This window comes from Primulina tabacum, chromosome 15 (genome assembly GCF_025594145.1).
Source record: "Primulina tabacum isolate GXHZ01 chromosome 15, ASM2559414v2, whole genome shotgun sequence".
In the NCBI taxonomy this organism is placed as follows: Eukaryota; Viridiplantae; Streptophyta; class Magnoliopsida; order Lamiales; family Gesneriaceae; genus Primulina; species Primulina tabacum.
Genome location: NC_134564.1, coordinates 33,485,444 through 33,507,025, shown reverse-complemented (window position 1 = coordinate 33,507,025; position 21,582 = coordinate 33,485,444). Strand labels below are relative to the sequence as shown.

Sequence of the window (21,582 nt, the reverse complement as noted above, 5' to 3'; positions counted from 1 at the left end):
TATTTCTTTAAAAATTAATTATCAAGTTTTTTTTTACTTTTCTCTGAGAATTTGTCTCGCCACTTCTCTCGTGTGGGGTCTTGTATATTTCACAAGGGACCCTTTAATGATCCTTGCCTAAACTTTTGGATGACACAAATAAAAACTTACTATTTATAGGGTTGGGTGCTTAAATGTTCTGTTCGGATAGAAGGTCAGTCTAATAATTTTTTTGCAAAAACTTGTGTGAGACGGTCTCACGGGTCGTATTTGTGAGACGGATCTCTTATTTGGGTTATCCATTAAAAATTATTACTTTTTATGCTACGAGTATTACTTTTTATTGTGAATTTGACGTAAAAACCAACAACTGCTACGTTTCAATAATAATAATTTGAATTTTTTTGGAAAAATTGTGATTCCATTAACTAGATAATCATTTGCGATAGTCATTGTTTTTTCCATGCTTAACTATTTGGTTGGCGACTCATATTTGAATTCATTTTTTAATACATAAACAAACTATTTCAAATAAGGAAACAAATCGATAGATCATTAAGTTAATATAATGCAAATTCAATGACTCAGGCCATTACATATTTAAAACATATGTATACAATTCTTTTTTTATGTATATAAAAGTAAATTTTGTTTGCAAGAAACGAAATCCCAGATTCACGGTAGTAATAAATCAGAAGGGCCGGTCTCCAATTTGATTCGTTCTGTTTTCCTATCAAAGATTCGAAGACTCGTTCTTAGTGCTGCTTCTTTTCAACCTTCACGCTCTTTTTCTTTGAATTTATACTACGAATCATAAACTGCAACTTCTGATTTTGTGTTTCTGTTTGGTCGAAGCAAATAAATTGTTTACCTGCTGAACTTTTTGAGTATTTTGGGGGAAAAGAGACCAGTTTCTATATTGAATAGAAGGAAAAAGGGGAGATCTTGATTGCTTGGATCTTTCCCATGGAACAGCTTATAAACTTCATTATAAGACCACCCAGGTGAGAAAAATTAAGTCTTTACTACTTTCGTCTTATGTTTAAAACTCTGTGTCTAGGTTTATTTGCACTGCATTTATTTATCTGTTGGTCAAGTTTTTTTTTTCTTCCGAAAACGTCCGAGGTTGGTTTTGAGAATATGTTATACGTTGTTGGCTTTGGATGAAATTAACGACTTTTTATTTGTATATGATTGGTTATATTAATATTAATATGTTGTTTGATTGGTTTGATTTACTTTGTCTTGATATTGTTTAGATTTGGTGCTTTAATGTTCACATTTGATGAATTTTACGTGCTGAATTTATAGCTTCAATTTCTATAATACTAACCGTTTTTCTGTCTCTCTTTATTTAGTGTTTGGAATTTTAAGTCTCGACTGTTCTTTTAAATGAATGACGTGTTTTTTGCAAATTATGCCATCAATTGGTATGTTTTGCAAACTAGAGTTCAAATGTTCAATCATTACTTATGTTTGATGGCATATGTTTGATGGATCTTATTGCAAGCTATGCCATCAATTAGTATGTTTGTTCAGGGAAATGTCTCCGAAGGAATGGAAGTGTTAACAGGAGTTGTCATATAGTTCAAAATTTTCAATCACAGGATACGATTTTCGGCACAGTGATGTAATTGGCATGCCAATGCTTAATGGGTTGGAAGTCATTCATCAATTAATCTCTAAGTACCTCATTTGGCATGCTCATAATAGTTTGTTTATTAAGTTTATCAACCATTGAACTAAAAATAGAATAGACAGTTGGTGGATAAAAACTTTCTTGGAATGAACTTTCACCTGATAAAACGCGGGAGGACTTTGACTAGTGAGAAGAGCTTAGATTTAGCTGTGCGTATCCACCAATGTATTTTTTCACTATTGTCGCTGATAGCCGGAACTGATGAGTAAGAGTATTACCGACTGACTTTCAATTTGTTTTATGGTTGGGTACATTTAGAACATTATGCTTGAGGGTTATTAGTTAATGGAGAATAACTTATTCCTTGTGACATAAAAACATGCCACATGTTTCTATCATCATTGTACAAGCTTTGGTGAGATTACAATTTCTGGTCTAGATTGAGCGGGAAAATGCATGATGACGTAACTATGGTCTATCTGGCTTACTGGTTATTTAAATTTGATGGAACAAGTTTACGAAAAAATCTAAGTCATGAAGATGCACCTAGACAAAGTAAGTGTGTGTGATATGCACGAGACTTCTCCACATGCACTATGAAAAATAGTCAAATTTTTTTATGGCTAAGAAATTTATGTCTTTGTTTCTTTTTAAATAAAAACATGATAAACATTGGAGAAATTTTTTGACATGTTTTCTCAATCCATTTTTTGGATCTTGTAGCTATGAGAATAAATTCAGTTAATTTATCTATTTTTTTACTACAGAGCCGAATACAATCCAAAAAATGATTTGTTAGATCACGAATTTATGCTGAAAAGCAAGTGGTACCAAAGGAAAGATTTGGAGGTGAGATGCTATTCATGTGCGGTACTTGGATTCACTTCTCTTTTTCTGCCTTATACTCTCACTAATTCTTTTTTCCCCAATCTTAGCTACTATAATGGGCAGTTTTTAAAGTTGCTTATAATTAAATTCCTGTTGAATCAGAAGGGAGCACCTGACCTGATAATCATATACCTTAAAAATTTCTATATCGATAATCCTTCTTGTACGTCTTGTCGCCCCTGAAAATGGATTCCTAAAGCTCATTTATCATCTTGAATTTGCTCTTAGTGGAAAGTGGACTTGATATGCTTTCTTATAATTTCAGTTTTGATGTAGGATTAGTTATTGGGAGCATTAAATTTTTATTCCGTTGATTGTTTATTTATACCTTGTTTAATACCTTTAAGCACCGTTTGGTGCGAAGGATAGGACTACTTGTCCTTACCTCGTCTAGCGTTTATTTTTTAATTTATTTATCCTCATATTATAGATCCTCATCACATCCCACAAGCCAAGTTGACTATTAATAGTCTGTTGGCATAAAAAAGTGATTGTTGTTTTGTGTTTCATATTCTGTTTTTAAATGTTACGATTGTTAATCAGATGATACTCAATTTTCAAGTCCACCGAAAATCATGGTTTACAATGATAGTTGATGTTTTATCCACCCCATTTTACTTGGACCGTTCTGTATACCTCAAATTGATGCATTTGACCTCAACCTTTGGGTAAGAGTAACCCACAGATCCTTTAGTTTAAGCAGAAGTTGTTGAAGTTCTCGTTATTCTGACATTGGTTCCCATATAATCCAGTCTGTCATTCTAGTGTCTAATATCCTTGCTGCTGAGCCCATGAACTCTATTGGGTATGATCTGAATGGATAGAAATTGAATTCATTTGTACTTAACTGGTCAAATTTCTCTTCTCTAGCTGGTCATATACCCAAGAACAAGCCAGTCTGCTTTTACGTAAAGCACATCCTGTGTAAAACCATTGATTATGACATTTCTAATTATTTGACTCCATTATGAGTTAACTTGAACCACCATTGCTGCTTGGTCTTTGGTGTGGTACTTTTAGTCATTTAGACCATTAATCACTGGTAAACCAGCCAACCATAGTGCAAATACGTAGTAAAAAATATCATTCACATCATACATGCTAAAGAATGACAATATTTACAAAAAAAACTGGATAGTCGAAAATAGATCCCAGACGTGTAATAGGAAAATGGGTTTGAAAGTGCGGGTGGAGCAATTCTCTCACTTTTTTGAATTATGATTAATAAGTAATTTTTTCAGAATAATATTTTTTTATCTTGCAGGTTGTAAATAGCCGAGGAGATATTCTTCAATGTAGCCATTACAAGCCTATAGTCAGTCCTGAAGGAAATGCGCTGCCCTGTGTAATCTACTGCCATGGAAATAGGTCAGTAATTCTGGTTAGTGGAAGAAACCTCTGTTCGAACCTGGAATTTATTATATCAGTATTCTTGCATGTGGTTGAGTTGCAATCCATGAAATTTAAAGTAGTGAGTGATGCCTGAGAACTTGTTGGGTGTGTTTGGATCAAGTTTATGGTCATCAATTTTTTTTTTGGGTTAGATTTTTCTTCTGTTTTTTTTCCTTAGTTGACCATCTGACAAGATCGGTTTCACTTACATTAGGATTTGATGAAGTACCTAAGCTTCACATCAAGTGTGAATTTGACTAGCTTGTTTCCCACATGACCTTCTCTCTTTGCTCAGTACACGCCACTGCCTATTTTGATGTAGTAGCTAGTTCTAGTATCGTGTGACAGTGCATGTAATTATTACCCACATATTAATGTTTAATCTTGTGCTTGAGAAATATGATGTATAAAATGTACCTCCGCTGCTTTGTCCCAGAGGGAAGTTAGGCCTCTGTGCTGAATATATGTGGACCTTGGTATGTGAAGTTAAGATTATTCACTCTCATCTTTTTTGTTTAGTAATATGCGCCCTTTATCATTTTTCAGTGGTTGCCGCACAGATGCCAGTGAAGCTGCTATTATATTATTACCATCAAATATTACTGTTTTTACTCTTGATTTCTCTGGTTCTGGACTCTCTGGAGGAGAACACGTCACTCTGGGGTGGAATGAAGTAAGTGGTTACTACCTCATGTCACCCAATCACATGTTATCTGACCCCGTTGATATGCCGCTCTATTTATCATCTGTCAAGAAATTTCGGAAACTGGAGATACACGCAGTAGGAAACATTAAAAAAAATTCTTGATAACGTGGAACCTGGAAGTGCAAAAAGTTTCTATCAACTGTACATTTTTAGCAGCTTGCAAAATCTTCAAGTTAAAATAAATATGTCCATATTAATTTCTCTACTCATTTTTTGGTTTTATTCTTCAGTTTGATATCAAATGCTATGCCATGTATCCCAGCTATGTGTTACTAGCTTTCAGTAGTCGCTAGATTCTAGTCCTGTATTTTAACGATCCAACGTGGTTGTCACTCTGCAGAAGGATGATCTCCAAGCTGTTGTTAAATTTCTAAGGGGGGATGGGAATGTTTCCTTGATTGGTTTATGGGGCCGCTCCATGGGTGCTGTTACTAGGTTAGTTTCTCTATTCTTGTCATTTGGTTAAAATCAAGGTTTTCCATAAAGCACCGTGGTGAATTGTCGAGGTCAGGCATTAATATTACAAGCTTAAACATGCTTAGATGGAGTTTAAGCATAAAAAGATCTTTTCAATTTTAATATAATTTTATTTATCTCAGGTCAGACGATAGATAAAACTGTGGACGCATATGATATGTTTAAGACTGCATGTATAATTTTTAGTTTTTTAAAATACAAAATTCTCAAAATTGTAATTATTAATAGTTTCCTGTGACTAATAAACTAATTTTCATTAAACTCCCTTGTTACTTTATCATTCTCTTATATATTGTAAGATATCGATTTATCGTTACAACCTTCTACTATCCAATATTGTTTATTACTGCCTATTGGCATCAATTGGTAGTAAACTTTCTAATTCATCCTTCATAATTTTTTTGTTCATCAACCTTTCATTGCTATTTTATTTCATCTTCTCTTATTCATCAACCCTGCATTTATATTTTTTATTAAATAACATAAATTGCAATATTAGTATTGAAAATAAAAAGCACAATTTTATTGGATGCTAAACACTCTTAATTCAGTCAACTCATGGGTTGGCCGTTCTTTTTTCTTTTTTTTACCAAATATATTTGCGTTTTTTAGTTAGATAGTTATCTTTGGTGGAGGGAACTTCTCTAGAAGTTCTCTGTGTATCTGTGTAAAACCAATATCTGTTACTCCATATGCTGCAAGCAACAAGCTTATATGTGATGGAAGACTAAATTGATTTCTAATAAAGTTGGGTGGGAATGTTTCATGATTTCTTTGTATGTCGATGTTTTATGTACGAAGTCATCTAAAGAATGCTTTCTCTACATACTGCCTTAGAAGGAGCAAAAAAAAAAAAGATAGCTACTCTAGCTGTCTAGGTACAGATTACAGAAGATATGTTTTTTTTGGGACATAAACGTGGTGTGGTTATCGTGGCATCATTTTGCTCCAAGTTTGCAGATGTTCTATGTCGGTTATACGACTGTGTCAATACTCAATAGACATGACATTCTACTTCTTTCAGCTTGATGTATGGAGTGGAGGATCCTTCCATAGCAGGAATGGTTCTGGACAGCCCTTTCTCTGATTTAGTTGACTTGATGATGGAATTGGTTGATACTTACAAAGTTCGTCTTCCCAAATTCACTGTAAGTTACCAATTTATTGACCTAGTTTCAGGTATATGTTCTATGAACATGATTTATCTGCTGTTTTGTTTACAGTTTTGCACTTTCTCATTTCCAGGTTAAGTTTGCAATCCAGTATATGCGTAGAGCTATTCAGAAGAAGGCAAAATTTGATATAATGGACCTCAATGCAATCAAGGTATCCTGAACTGTTATCTTTAATCATGAGTGTACCCTAGGCTATTTATTCCTTATATTTCTGTAATTTAAATGTACGCTGATCCTATCATATAGACTTTCTTCTAACTTCCTCAGTATTTTCTCGAGATTGTAGTTTTACTTGGTTTTATGCACATCATGCTGTAGGAAATCTTCCTGAGTCTTCAACACTTTCATGAATATGATAACTTTTAAAAATACAGTGTATTATTAAATAGCAATGCTCATATTTATGTGTATAAAAAATTGTTTGGTAGATAAGTTGTTACTTGTATATCTGTGGATTTGGGTACTTATTTATTAACGATGAATGTGGTTTAGCAAATATATTTCCACGGATTAATTTTTTTTATTGATAGTGATATTCTACATAGTTGTGTTTTCATGTACTAACACACATTATTTCGTGGTTCTTTTGTTCCCTACCTAGAGAATTTTATTTATTTTTCAAGAAATTCCGATTTTGTACAGGTGAATATACGCATAGAAATGGGTAGCATGCCTATGTTATACATGGTTGAAGGATTACTTGTGTCATTTAACACCCATACATTATGAATTCTAGTTTTCTAATTCATGGTTGTTAGTTGACACCGGTAGTATGTGTTTTCCAAGTTGGGTTGCAAAGCATGACCAAGTCTATTTGGATTCAGACCGAGTGGTTCACATCAGATTGATAAAATAGAAGTTTAATTTTGGTAAAGGTGAAAGAGGCTATTCCAACTGAGATAATTCCGGTGGCTCCATGTTAGGGTTGACTAACCATGAAGAAAAAATATATTTTCTTTTGAAGTTTATTTAGCTGATATATGTTTCTATACTCGGTGATTCTTTATCCATTTTTCTGGGTCTTTAGGTTACAACCACTTGTTTGTGTATTTTTTTTAATGAAATTGACTCCATGCTTATGTTCTAGGTTGCAAAATCTTGCTTTGTTCCAGTTCTTTTTGGTCACTCCATTGATGATGATTTCATACAACCCCATCATTCTGATCGGATATTTGATGCTTATATGGTAATTTCTTTGAGATTAATATTTCATAATCATGTCTGTGCATGCTACTGAACCTCCCTTTTGGGTATAGTTTTGCTATTCTCGCTTGTTTTGATGCATTTTTTTGTGTCACGATGCATGATTGTTAAGTCTAAGCATTTGTAAATACCCCCCCCTACACCTAAAATGTTATGCTATTTGCCCATGGATGGGGATGGTGTATGCTCCGATTCATTTAACTAAGATTTACATTGCTATTAGAAATGTTTCTGTTATAATATATGCTTCAACACTTTCACTCCAGCTGATGAATAATCTTTTCCTAATTACGGCAGATCTGTCTTCCAACTCTGACGGAATTTTCCTACCTAGTCATTTAATAAATTGATGATTTTTTGCTTCTCTCATTATTTAATAAGTGATGATGATAGTAAGTTTTTCATGTAAATGGGACGTTTTTCTACTATCTCATGTTCTCTTTGTGTTCATGCCTTTTTATTCGTTAAATTTGATTCTGCAGGGGGACAAAAATATAATCAAATTTGAGGGTGATCACAATTCTCCTCGACCTCAATTTTACTTTGATTCAATTTGTATTTTTTTCAACAATGTATTACAACCTCCAGAGGACGAAATAGGAAGTTCATTTTATGACTTGACTAGAGACTACTTCGCCAAGGTAAATTGATTTATTTTTTTACACTATTTAATTTGGCAGTCTTCTACTAGCTAAATCTCTGACTAAAGCAAAACGTCATTTATTACCTCCAGAATAGTTGGAGCACTTCCGGTGATGTGGAATGTTCTGATGAATTAGTGGGTTCACCTTCTGGTATATATTATGCTCTCATTCTTTTGTCAGTTTTGTGTGCTTTTCAATCTTATTTCTCCTCTGAGAGATACGTGCTCGCTCGAATTTACTTTTATTCAGGTCCAACAACCAGTAGCACAGAGGATGCCATTAAACAACTTCGATCCCGAAGACCTATGAGTACAATAGTGGTATGATCTATTTCTTTAACATAGTGACAAATGTGGAAGGACAATGGGTTACCTTGGCACCATAAAGAGAATGATTTAAAATTTATGTTCATATATGGTTTTTCCTTTTGCTCATACTCTGCACCAAACTTTTGGGTAGGGAACCACTAGATTGTGGTTTTTCTTCTGCAATAATTACTGGCAGATGGCTGATTGCTGTTTTGTTTTATTCAGGTTCCTGCTGATATTTCGTCCAAAAATAATCAACTTGATACGCAGGTACCTCTCTAAATTTTAGCATAAATAATAAATTGAGATCCCTGGTGTAGTTTAAAATATCGGGAACACTTTTTGTTGTGCTTTTATATCTACCAGAATGATACCTTTTTTCTGCTTTTTGTGCATTAGATGCAGTTCTTCAGTGCATCTGACTCACCACGATCATTTGTGCTCTCCAGGTGGAAAGTAGGGGGTCTGATTCTCACCCATCATCTTCTAGTATGATCAGCTTTGAACTCTCCAATGGCAGTCCTCATTGTTCTCATGAGCCAGCGTCAATAGATGATGATGAATATGTTGAGTATCCTCTCGATACTTTGTCAGATTTCCCAAACAATGTGGAAGAAGAAGAAAGGGTAAATTTCAGTTTTTTTTGGGATGAGTCTCCTTAGGTTCACACGTTCTTTTACCTTCAAATGAAATATTATTTGCTTATTTTCGCCAAATTTTCAGATGTTCATGGAAGCTGTGCTTGAGTCGCTGAAGGACTTGGAGGTGAGACACCCTCAAACATCATCCAATGGCTGTAGTAAACTCCCAGAACCTGAACCAAAACCAGAACCAGCTCTAAAGAATGAACAAGAGGATTCTAACTGGAGTGATTCCATAATAACAGACTCAGTTACCGCATCAACTGCTAAGGATCATGAACCAGCATCCCAGATGCCACTTCCTAAATGGAACAAATCAATATTAGAATCTCCACTGATTTGCACTCCAATTTCTGAAGCAAAAACGCAAGAAACTCCTCCAAGCGACACATCACCATGTAACAGTAATTTACCTGGTGGTGACATTGTTGATTATTTAAATGATCGGGCAAGCAATGATGCTACACAGCATCCAATGGGACAAGAAATCAGTGGGGTGACATCTCATAGTGATAAAACGTCAGGCAATCAGAGTACATTAGATGCCAACATGAATGACCAAACGACGGTCATTGTTAAAGTTGAGAAGAACCCGACGAGCAATATCATGGATGGCCTGTTACGCCGTTGGGATCTTAATTTTTTCAAGAACAGATGATTATTAGTTCATGATTGAAGAATGCATATATTGAAAGTGAACTGCTAAATGGTAGTGTTGTGAAGTAGTTGTCTTTAGAGGAGTATACTAAGGAACATGATGAAATAGAAGGATTGTGGTTAAATTTTCAATTGCTGCTGCTGTTGTAATTGTGTACTAAATATTCTTTCCCAGGTTCTGTACAGGTGATATTTTCTGTCATACGAATCTGTCTTCCTGATTTTTAAGCCTCTTTTGATATGACCAGTTTGTTGTATAACCCATTGATTTGATTTATGTTAATGGGATGATTTGAGTGTTCATGACTTGTAAGCAAAACATGCACAGAAGTTTTACATCTCAGGTACTTACTAGCTTGCATTGATGTATCGAATGCGATGTGGAGTTGAACTTGAAGTATGCTGAAGTATTATTGCTGATTATGTTGTGCAGTAAATAATTACTGCATAATCCAACTCCAAGATAATCAGGAAATATAAGCATAGCAAATTCACTTTATACTGTGATGTGCATCGATTGGAACACATCTGCTGGTGTAGAAATAAGTAGAATAATACCCTTCGATTTATATGCTTCCGTACTCGAGCAATTAAAGAAAGTTATTGGATCCTTACGCGATTATTACATCTGTTCTGAACTTTGGAACACGGGGGTGCTTTTTGCATGGAAAATATTTTATGTGCCCTCTCTGTTCTTTTACCCTTCTTCCAGCATTTGGATTGCTGTTTCAACCAATGAGTGCATTGGTATTCGGTGGCTGCATAGGCCAACGGCTCCACAGAAAATGTTGAAACTCTCCAGCTCTGATGTCGTCTCTAGTACAGACTCAAGCTCCCTCTCCAGTCCAAGGCTCATAAATTTTTTAGTATTCATGTAATCGTTTCTCATCATCCATATTGCAAGTTCTATACCTTCTTGTGCTTGGAACTTTAATGGATGGATCCTGGTACTTCTTCAGAATGAAGAAAGGCGACGAACCAGGTCGAATTCTCTTAGTCCCGCTTTCGTAAGCATGATTTTCGAGTCCTCGTATGTCATAAAGTTGAAAATACAGCATGCCGCTCCAGTCATTACTTCTAGCAATTTGTCCTCCATTATAGCCTCAAAAACCTGCAGTAAGTAGGAGAACTTACTAATTTAGAATCAGTTTTGGGTATTCATTCTATACTTTCAAAGATTTTTAATGACTTTTTTTAAATTATGGACTTTTGTGGAGTTGATAGATTTTTATTGACTTTTATGGAATCTCATAGAATTGTAAAACAAATTTCATAGACTCCTATAGACTTTTTTTCAAGATTTTTGTAGACTTTTGTAAACTTTTTCATAGAATTATGTGAATTTTGTAGTTTATAATTGTGATTTAATTTTTATTAATTTTTTTAAAATAATTATTGGACATAGATAACCTCTTCAATTTTAAATTATTTTTTTATTTATGAATATAAATGAATTTTACTTACTTAAAAGTTAAATCAATTTAATTTGTGAAAAACGACAAATGAACTATCCAATTTATTGAAATCAAAATTTCAATTCTTTATGTCAATTCAACATGTTTATGAATAATATTTTTATAAGTTTATAATAAAATTTTATTAAAAGAACACTCAAAATAATGAGTAGTCTTTTATAAAAAGAATCTAATCATTACTGATAATTTGATCAACATCGTTCTATATTCCATTGGCTATGATATCCCTCTATGCATTAGCATTTGCTCGTTGTTGTTTTTGAGTATTAAATAACTGATCAAAGTCATCACCTTCATAAACTTGTGCTGATGAAGTCAATTGAGTTTCATTATCTAGTTCAATTTGAAATTCATCAAATTGACATTTCTTTCAAAGAAAATTGTGTAATATAACACATGCCAATACAAGCCCTGTTAGGGGTGGGAAAAAATACCGAATTTTCGGTATACCGAGATTACCATAACAAAAAAATATTGAATTTACCGAATTTTAAGTATACCGAAGATTTCGATACGGTACGGTAACAATACCGAATTTTTCGGTACGATAACGATATCCAATTTGAAAATTTTGGTGTATACCGAAATACCGGAAAAATATACAAAAATTTTAAAATATATAATATTTTAAAACAATAAATTATAATTTTTTTTAAAATGTAAGGTTTTTTTGGTTAGGTATACCGAAAATTTTGGCATAGTATCGATATGAATTTGCTTATACAATAATTTAATATATAGATTAACTAAAATTAAAGAAAATGATTAAAAATAAAATGTTATATAATAATTAATAAAAAATTAAATTTTAATTATGTTTTTAAAAAGTACAAATAATAGGAAAAATAAATAGATGAGAAAAGAATGAAAGTTTGTATTGAATTTGGGAGATTTCTCAATTAAATGTACATCCAAATCTTTACGTTGAATCAAAAACTTTTGTTGACATTTTATTGTTGTACCTTAGGCTATAATTCTTGTACTTAATAGAATTCCATAGAGTCATTAAAAGTCTATTGACATTTTGAATACCTATAGACTTTTGTAGAGTTTTTAAAAGTCAAGTTTGAATACCACATGACTTTTTAAAATTCTACAAAAGTTTACATTGAATACCACTAAACTTTTATGGAGTATATAAAAGTCTAGTTTGAATACCTCTAAACTTTTAAACTCCATAAAAGTCATTAAAAGTTTATAACCAATACACCCCCCTTACTAAACGAGTCTGAGTGAAGAAAATATCATACAGATACTTACAATAGGTTTTTTAGTTGCTGTATGAATCCTTCCTCTATAGGCTCATAAATTTCACATAATTCTGGCTGCGTTTATGGGAGCTTCATAAAAACATACGTCTATTATGAAAAGTAATTATTTTGACATAACAATTAATATTTTTTTATGAATCTGTATTGGTGATCCATCTCACAAAATAACTTATAAAACAGTCTCACATGAGTTTTCGTATTTAACTTTAGCATGACGTCAAGCATGTTAAATATGTAAAATATGTTGGTCAGTTTTCTACTAACACCTAAAAAATATACATATATATATGAAATGACATTTTTCCAGTTTACCTTGACATATGATAATAGCATAACGCGAACTTCGTACAGGAAATTACCGTTTTATTTTAATTGAAATTATTTAAAAAATATCTAAATAAATTGGAATATAATAGTTTATAATATCGATTAATAACATTTTTAACATTCAAATTCGATGGTAGTCGGTAAAGATAACATCAAATTAATATATGTATGTTGCAACTTTTTATAATTTGATGCCCACATAATGTTAACTTCAATCACAAAAATCCCAATAATCTTTTATTTTAACGATTTAGATACCAAATGATTGATCTAAACAGATAGATGTATTCATATTCAAATAACAAATTAAACAGCGAACGTCACAACATGCATGTTGCATCTACGTTTGGTTCTAGTATCATATTCTGTAATAAAAATAAAAATTAACCCAAACTTCAATATTTAGATGGCGTTTGACAGAACTCATGAGCTTTGAAATTTTGTTTTGTGCCCGATCGGAGAAGCTGTAATTATACAAACCAAAATTATAGTAAAGCTCATAACCATATAACCGTAATCTCCAGTACACTCTAATTTATCACCACAGTATAGATCAAGATATATGTATGTATAGATCAAGATATATGTATGTAACACCATACTATGCGCGCAGACATTAAATCACTTCTTAAAATGCTATAACAGTCTGTGCAGCTGGACGTTACACTAACTCAAACAAATTATTCATGAAACTGGTTCAGAGTATGCATAGTTTATTAGAATATAGAAGAGTAATCCAACTTATTTAAGATGCTCTTCTAATATTTCAATTTATTTAAGATGTTTGGTAAACCAATCCAACATGTCAGAGTGAGCCTCTTCTGCGCTCTTCACGGAATGCTCGTCTTCTTCCTTGTACCTTACAGACCACCCATGCGCGACACCAGGAAATATCTTCACATGGCAGTTGATCTGAAAGCCAACACTACCATTATTTCATGCTTTTCGACCATAACAGAACGTGGGTTCAGGTTGTCAAGTGATGTATATATGCACAAATTATACATAGAGGTACATAAACCATTCAGCACAGGTTTGTAAAGGCGTTTCTCTGATGGAATTTACAAAACATGGTTCACGTGAACGCAAGAAAATCGTTAGGAAGGATGCAACAGCACAATAGCAGACGAAAGACAGTAGTTTGAATTTAAAGCAAGAAATTATCTGTAAGTGCGTGTGAAATTGAAATGTGTGATTCGTTCAAGTGATCACCTCAGGCTTAGCATTCAAAATAGTTTCGAACTGTTTCACGAGCTCTGGTGGAGACACCTGGTCGATCTCAGCTCCAAGAATCGAAAGAGGAACCTTAACTCCTGAAGATTGTTATAACAATGGTTATTCAAAGACAAGGCGTATGCACTAGTGCTTCAGTTCAGTTTCTCCGCGGTAGCCAATAAAATCTACAGGTCATGCCCCTCGTACCCATATCCACAATGGATTACAGAAGAGAGAGTGCCCACAACTTCTTATAACAAAGAATTTTCATGCGCAATTTACACAATAATGTGTCTTTTGCCTCTTCACGTGCCTGCTATCAACTCTTTGATTCGCTCAGGCGTTATATATAGAAACTTGACTCGAAAATTTAGTACCTTGAATATCTTCTACAGTTACAAGAGAAGGATGTAGCAGCACCCCAGCTTGTATAAAAGAGTGCTTCGCAAGTTCCACAACCACCTTGCCTAAAACAAAATACGAACCAATCATTTGATTTTACAAATTCCAATGTCTAAACAAGAAGAGCATTGTCAGTTTAGGCAGTGGATAAGAACCAATTCACCTCCCCAACAGAAGCCAGCCGCAGCAATCTTAGTTATGCCATTGCTTTTAAGAGCCTCAATAACTGGCTTTGCATCCTCAAATCCTTGATCCTATCAAGCCAGAGTGAAATGTTTTGAGATAAAAGCCATGATAATGCCTGATAATCAACACTTGAGTAAAATTTCAGAGGCCAGCTGACTGATTATTAGAGATGTAAATGAACCAAACGGTTTGCGAGCTATTCGAAGCTCGGCTCGATAAAAAGCTCGTTTGGGTTTGTTTGTTAATCATATCAAACCAAGCCCAAGCTCGATTTTGAGCTCGAAAATTTAATCAAACCAAGCTCAAGCCTAAGGATATTCGGCTCGTGAGCTCGCAAACATGTTCGATAATAGGCTCGCGAGCTTGAGCTCGGCTCGATTAGGTGGCTCGTACTCGAGCTCGAGCTCGGCTCGTTTAGGTGGCTCGCAAACATGATTTTGGAATGTTCAATAATATACTTATTTATTTTTTTTTTTTGCTCTTATTTGTGTCGTTTTGGTTATTTATGAATGAATTTACATTTTTATGTCTGATTTAAAATTAGTTTATAGATATATTTAATTTTTAACAAGCTCGATTCAAACTCAAACTCAAACTCGAGCTCAATTCTATGCTTATCGAGCTCGAAAACGAGACAAGCTCAAGACAGGCTTGTTAAACATGTTAAACGAGCTATTAATGAATCAAGCTCGAGCCTGGCTTGATTAACATGCTAAACGAGCTTTTAACGAGCCGAACTCGAGCCTGCGTTGATTAACATGCTAAATGAGCTTTTAACGAGCCGAGCTCGAGCTTTTAACGAGCTCAGTAATTTCAATACAAACCAAGCTCGAGCCTGATAATAGAAGCTCGATCAAGCTCGAGCTCGAGCCTCAAACAATTTTAAACAAACCAAGCTCAAGCCCGATACTGTTTGGTTTGGTTTAGATCGTTTACATCCCTACTGATTATGCAATGAGAATAAATGATAACTCACAGTCCCGTGATCTTTGAGCCAAACTACGATAGGTCTCTCAGCATTTTCAGGAACGTAAGGATCTCCACCGAAGAAATCTGGGACGACTGTATAAAATCCGGCTGCGGCAACTTTGTCCGCAAGTTTCCTTTTTAAGGCAGAAAAGCAATAAATCATGTATGAGTATAGAGTACAATATAAAGTTCAAGTTTCCAAATTTAAATCATGACATAGCTAAACGAAGGTCTATCTGTGCAAGCAGATATTTCACTCTAAACATGATATAATCTGCAGTTGGTGGAATTTTTCCTTCATATATGCAATTGCAGGTTACAAATTATCCTCAACTTATTTAAAAAAAATCACAGAATTCAATCGAAGTCATTTCAGGCGCTTGCCATGTTCATTTTAGCGGATGGGGTAAAATGCAACTCAACCATTTTCTTCATTTCAAGATGTTACTTTCATAAATCTAAAATTGAACTGAGATCTTCTGCATGAAATGGGTATTTTACAACTTAAAACAAAACACACAGAAGAAAAATCACATCCAGTAATGAGACAACTGGGTAACAGAGAGAAGCAGCACCTCAAATTAGGAGTCTCGTAACCTGCACAAATCGACCAAGCAAAATATTAAAAGAGGCGGCAAACTAAATTATAAGATTATCTTGACCCTTGTTTGCTTAAAACCTCGGAATTCGCGAAATAATCTTGATCAAACTTTTTTAAAAAACAAAAAAAACTAATCCTCAAATACACTTGCAAAACATTATTTTTCAAAAACTTAATTTGACAAAGTTTTTTTAAAAAAAATTTCCACAGATTTACGAATATTTGATTCTGTAAATTCGAATATATTATCCATGTTTCAATAGATTAACATGTTCAGTTGCGATGAATTGAACATGTTATATTTTAATACTGTAGTATAACATAGACTGCCCCAAACACAATAGGAATCCAATTTGGTTCGCACCACAAGTGGCCTGACCACCGTACAGCTAGCCCTAAATACTAAATACCCAAACAATCCAAAGAAGAAAAGTGTAAACTTTTGCACCAAATGTCAAAAGATCCAGACTTAGATCAAATTCAATCCCAAATAGTAGCTAGGAGAAGATTGACTTAGATCAAATTCAATCCCAAATAGTAGCTAGGAGAAGATTGTCCAAATATTTTATCCAACCGACACACCTCTCCCGCTAGGAGTGAACATATGACGCGCAAGTTTACAAATTATCGAACTATAGATAGAACAAGTAGCTCAACTATGGATAGTCCAACAAATGTAAGCTAAACTTTTAGTATGTTCAAGACTTGGACCTCACTCGACAGCAAACACTAGCAGAAAGAAATAGATTGTATAAATGCATATATACCATTCTCAGATATTTTATTAATTTTCTAAGTTAATATAATGAACTCCCAAAAAATTTTATCTCAGGACGACTAACAGTATCCGATGATCAAAAATTTGAAGAAACTGGGCGTACCGAAAACATCCGAAATCAAGACCACAGAGAACTTGGAATCGGCAGGGCCAGAGATGTAACAGCTGAGGCCTCCGAGTTCCTTCACATGGCCAACTCCACTGCTGGAGCTTAGAGTTGGTGGGTTCTCAGAGCACTGTTTCCCAGCCATTCTCGTTTTCCTCTTTTCTTTTCTTTCTTTTACAAGTCAAGACCAAATAACTCAATAATTGATTCTGTACAATAATGCTCTTTGATTTGTTTTTTTTTTTTATGGCGGCTTTTGTTGTCGTCGGGTGCGAAAGGTCTAAAAATCTTATCGTAATGGAGTTCCCAATTTCTAGAGTGTCAAGCTAATTAAAAATCAAAGTTAAAGTATAAAGTCCTGAGTTGTTCTCTGTCAGCATTTTTTAAGCACATGTGACTATGTTATTGCATTAATTCGAAGATTCATCACACAAAGATAACAAATGACGTTGTCATAATTTTTTTTAGTTATAACCATATGCCCAACATCATGGTTTAAATAATTTATAATTGACAAAATCTGCATGCTACGAATTTTTTTTAAACCATATGATTTTTAAAGTATCATAATTTGATCAATGCATCATAAAGTTGATGACAAAATAGAAGCAGTAATAGTTTTTTCACCATAGTTTGTTAAACATTAACATGAAATATTGATGGATAATTTTACACACGTATTTATATTTATCTCAGAAAACAGATAATTAAGCATTTACACACGAAGTTTTAATTGGTAGAATTAGAATTACGATGTGAAATATCTATATCTAAGCTTTTCAAAATTATTCTTTTATGTATATCAAAAAATGGTAAACAATTTTATATTGGGCTGAAATTATAATAATAATAATAAAAAGAAGGATGTAGAAAAAAAAATTGAAGAAAAGATAAAATGTCCCATTTTTTACTTCTTGATGTCGGTTTTTTAAATTAAAATTCAACCAAAAATATTATATCCAATGGAATTAAATTACGCGGTGGAGAGTGAATAGGTTCGTCTGGATATAGGGTGGTTCGTGTGTGACTCGGGATGAACAGATAGCATTTGGGCAGACTGATTAATTATTACAAAGCAATCTACATATATAATAGATGAGTTGGATTGACAATTTTCCGACCAGTAAAAGTACTAAATATCTAGTAATTTGAAATCCAAATGTCAATGTAACAGTCTGCAGCTGAAAATTACATATCAAACATGTTATAACTCATAGAACTGGTCCAGAGGACGCATAATTTGTTGCAATACAGGATACAAGAGCGGTCGAATTTATTTAAGATGCTTTTATGATAATTCAATTTATTTAAGATGTTTGGTAAACCAATCCAACATATCAGAGTGAGCCTCTACTGCACTCTTTACGGAATGCTCGTCGTCTTCCTTGTACCTTACAGTCCATCCATGCGTGACACCAGGAAATATCTTCACGAAGCAGTTGATCTGAAACAAAGATCACCATTGTTTCATGTTTTTTGATTATAACTGAACGTGGTTTTGAGTGGTGAATTGGTACCCAAACCATCCAGCTCAGGTTTTGTAAAGAATTTTCTCTGACGGAATTTATGAAGACAAAATTTGAAGTTAAATCAAGAAGCTATTTATAAGTGCATGTAAAATTTAAATGCATGATTCAATTCAGTTGATCACCTCAGGCTTAGCATTCAAAGTAGTTTCGAATTGTTTCACAAGCTCTGGTGGAGACATATGGTCGGTTTCAGCTCCAAGAATTGAAAGCGGAACCTTAACTCCTGAGGATTATTTTAACAATATTATTCAAAGAAAAGGAGCAAGTACTTTTGTTTCAGCTTGGTTTCACAGCTGATAGCCAATAAAAATGGATCCACAATGGATCATATTCAAGAGAAATAGTCCCAATATATGCTTAAAATAACGAAAGCAATGCATATGGAAACTTAAAAAATTTAGTACCTTGAATATCTTCTACAGTTACAAAAGAAGGATGTAGTAGCACCCCAGCTTGTATATATGCGTACTTCGCAAGTTCCACAACCACCTTGGCTGAAACAAAATAAGAGCCACTCATTTGATTTTACGAATCACGATGTTGAGATAAGGAGAAAATTAGTTTTATCGGTGACTAAATAAGACCACACCCCCCCAACAGAAGCCTGCGGCAGCAATCTTAGTTATGCCGTTGCTTTTAAGAGCTTCAATAACTGGCTTTGCATCTTCAAATCCTTGATCCTATCAAGCCGACGCTAAATATTTAGAGATAAAAGCCATGATAATGCCGGATAATCAATATTTAAGTAAATATTTAGCGGCCAGCTGACTGATTATGATATGGGGATAAATGATTACTCACAGTCCCGTGATCTTTAAACCAAACAAAGATAGCTCTATCAGCATTTTCAGGTACAAATGGATCGCCCCTCAAAAAATCTGGGACAACGGTATAAAACCCAGCCTCTGCAACTTTGTCCGCAAGTTTCCTTCAAGGCAGAAAATGGCTATATAAGAACCATATGAAGTTCAAGATTTTAAATTTATATCATAACATAGATAAAAAAAGTCTATCTGTGCAAGCAGTTATTACAATCTAAACACAAGATGGTATGCAATTGGTTGAATTTCCTTGAATTCCTACTATATGCAATGGCAGGTTATGTTATCCTTGTTTTTCGTCAAATATCACTAATTTAAATCAAAGTCATTTCATGTCTTTGTTCGACATTTGCTAAAACTAATGGCTGTTTACCTTGATTTGTCAATTAGAGATACTTGTCATTTTCATTTATCAGAATAGGTAAAATACAATTCACTCATTTTTTTCCATTTCAAGATGCTAATGGGTAAAGGGAATGCATAAATCTTTAATTAAACACCAGATCTTAATATTCAATTATGTGTAAAAAAGATTAATCTACAAGTTTAAAAGAGAACTCATTACACAGAACAAAATTACATTCAATAATTAGACAAATGGGTAATGGAGAGAAGCAGCACCTCAAGTTAGGAGCCTCATATCCTGCATAAAATAACGAGCACAATATTAAAAGAGGGAACAAACTAGATTACAAGACTATCATTTTTCGATTCAAAAACGAATTCTCGGGGGAATATAAAGCGAGAAAAAAAAAACAACCAGCAACTTTTACAAAAAATTGACAACACTGAATACAGATCGCCCGCTTGTAAATACTCATAATCCACGAAGAAAAATTGAAACTTTGCAGCAGCCCACGATCAGAAATTTCAAGAAATTGCACATACCATAAACATCTGCGATTAGTATCACAGACAACTTGGAATCAGCGGGGCCAGTGATATAGCAGTTGAGGCCTCCGAGTTCTTTCACATGGCCTACTCCGCTGCTGGAATCTAGAGTTGGTGGGTTCTCACAGCACTGCTTCCCTGCCATGTCTTATCCTTCTCTTCTCCAGATCAAAATAATTGGCCTTTATCCAATCAATTATGCGTTTTGTGGGACGTTGGTGCAAAAGATATTTCGTCACACGATGATCATATGGGGAAAAATTAGTTCAAAAAAAAAAAAAAAAAACTCATTGATCAAATTTTGTCACATATATCTACTCACATTCGGTTCATAAAAAAATTTATTTATATCAAAAATAATAATTTTTTAAAAATATAAACTAAGGCAACTCATTATATATATAAATATGTTAGACGTTCTCGTATGAAACACAAAAATTTGTGTGAGACGATCTCACGGGTCGTATTTTGTGAGACGGATTTATTATTTGAGTCATCCATGAAAAAGTATTACGTTTTATGCTAAGAGTATTACTTTTTATTGTGAATGTCGGTAGGATTGACCCGTCTCACATATAAAGATTCGTGATAACTTCTCACAAGAAAACTACTCCATATGAAATTTACTCAAATTAATTATTGAGAGAAGAGATTAGAAATTGATATCTCAAACTTTTTAAAGATCTCCTACATTTTAATTTCAAAATTAATAACTTTCATTTAATTTTTTTTTTAAAAAAACTATTTTATCTCTATTTTTTTTTTGACTGAATACATGTATTTACATGTGCTGATGAACAGCTAGTATTAAATATGAATAGAAGACCTCTTCAAATGAATCTTATCGACTCGGACTCCTTTAAAGTAGGGCCGAACTTTTTACAAAGCTAAGGAGACCATCGTCTCAGGGTCCGATTATTATATATACATCTTTCATAAGCTTTCTCAAATGTTATTTCGATTATTATATATACATCTTCATGGCATAATTCATTCATGATTTCGTTTTCCATTCCTATTTTCTTGAAGTAATTAAATTCATTATCTATTTTGATGCGATCCTGGTGAAATGAATGAGTAGGGTCGGGTGTTCCACCGGATCTGCTATCAAGATAATGAAGAAAACTGAGCAAGAACTATATCTGTGATGAAGATATATCTCTGCAATATGGCTTCCGCTGTAACCTGCAAATAAGAAAAGAACTCGTGAATGGGCGCCGGAGGGATGTCCGACGTGACCACTCCGATGCTTAAGTCAGCGGGTGAAGATGATAACCAGTGTAGCTTAGATAAAAGTAAAGG

General features: G+C 33.8%; 3 protein-coding genes across 3 annotated transcripts; 1 reads left to right on the top strand and 2 right to left on the bottom strand.

Moving 5' to 3' along the window:
• The first annotated feature begins 601 nt into the window (after positions 1-601).
• LOC142525761 (uncharacterized) lies at positions 602-9,982 on the top strand. Its single transcript, XM_075630054.1, has 14 exons — positions 602-983; positions 2,386-2,467; positions 3,771-3,874; positions 4,445-4,571; positions 4,945-5,039; positions 6,106-6,229; positions 6,327-6,407; positions 7,344-7,442; positions 7,942-8,100; positions 8,193-8,253; positions 8,353-8,423; positions 8,637-8,681; positions 8,861-9,037; positions 9,135-9,982. The coding sequence occupies exons 1-14, from the start codon at positions 946-948 to the stop codon at positions 9,708-9,710; spliced, it is 1,839 nt and encodes a 612-aa protein (XP_075486169.1). The 5' UTR covers positions 602-945; the 3' UTR covers positions 9,711-9,982.
• Positions 9,983-13,267: 3,285 nt separating this feature from the next.
• LOC142526307 (endo-1,3;1,4-beta-D-glucanase-like) lies at positions 13,268-17,288 on the bottom strand. The gene is made up of 7 exons (XM_075630603.1): positions 17,037-17,288; positions 16,130-16,151; positions 15,562-15,688; positions 14,563-14,653; positions 14,375-14,464; positions 13,995-14,095; positions 13,268-13,694 (listed from the first exon to the last, which is right to left on the bottom strand). Exons 1-7 carry the CDS (start codon positions 17,182-17,184, stop codon positions 13,554-13,556), a joined length of 720 nt encoding a protein of 239 aa, XP_075486718.1. The 5' UTR covers positions 17,185-17,288; the 3' UTR covers positions 13,268-13,553.
• Positions 17,289-18,162: 874 nt separating this feature from the next.
• Positions 18,163-20,525, bottom strand: LOC142526308 (endo-1,3;1,4-beta-D-glucanase-like). Its single transcript, XM_075630604.1, has 7 exons — positions 20,278-20,525; positions 20,011-20,032; positions 19,370-19,496; positions 19,158-19,248; positions 18,973-19,062; positions 18,691-18,791; positions 18,163-18,483 (listed from the first exon to the last, which is right to left on the bottom strand). The coding sequence occupies exons 1-7, from the start codon at positions 20,423-20,425 to the stop codon at positions 18,343-18,345; spliced, it is 720 nt and encodes a 239-aa protein (XP_075486719.1). The 5' UTR covers positions 20,426-20,525; the 3' UTR covers positions 18,163-18,342.
• Positions 20,526-21,582: the final 1,057 nt, after the last annotated feature.

What these genes read in the sequence shown, in the direction of transcription:
- LOC142525761 (XM_075630054.1), top strand. Translation starts at nt 946, where the DNA reads ATGGAACAGCTTATAAACTTCATTATAAGACCACCCAG. An exon ending in ATCTACTGCCATGGAAATAG is followed by an intron (nt 3,875 to 4,444) that starts GTCAGTAATTCT and finishes ATCATTTTTCAG; the next exon opens with TGGTTGCCGCACAGATGCCA. An exon ending in GGATATTTGATGCTTATATG is followed by an intron (nt 7,443 to 7,941) that starts GTAATTTCTTTG and finishes TTGATTCTGCAG; the next exon opens with GGGGACAAAAATATAATCAA.
- LOC142526307 (XM_075630603.1), bottom strand. Translation starts at nt 17,184, where the DNA reads ATGGCTGGGAAACAGTGCTCTGAGAACCCACCAACTCTAAGCTCCAGC. An exon ending in CTTGATTTCGGATGTTTTCG is followed by an intron (nt 16,152 to 17,036) that starts GTACGCCCAGTT and finishes CGATTTGTGCAG; the next exon opens with GTTACGAGACTCCTAATTTG. An exon ending in GGCTGGCTTCTGTTGGGGAG is followed by an intron (nt 14,465 to 14,562) that starts GTGAATTGGTTC and finishes ATTTTGTTTTAG; the next exon opens with GCAAGGTGGTTGTGGAACTT.
- LOC142526308 (XM_075630604.1), bottom strand. Translation starts at nt 20,425, where the DNA reads ATGGCAGGGAAGCAGTGCTGTGAGAACCCACCAACTCTAGATTCCAGC. An exon ending in TATGAGGCTCCTAACTTGAG is followed by an intron (nt 19,497 to 20,010) that starts GTGCTGCTTCTC and finishes TCTGCCTTGAAG; the next exon opens with GAAACTTGCGGACAAAGTTG. An exon ending in CTTTGAATGCTAAGCCTGAG is followed by an intron (nt 18,484 to 18,690) that starts GTGATCAACTGA and finishes TCTTTGTTTCAG; the next exon opens with ATCAACTGCTTCGTGAAGAT.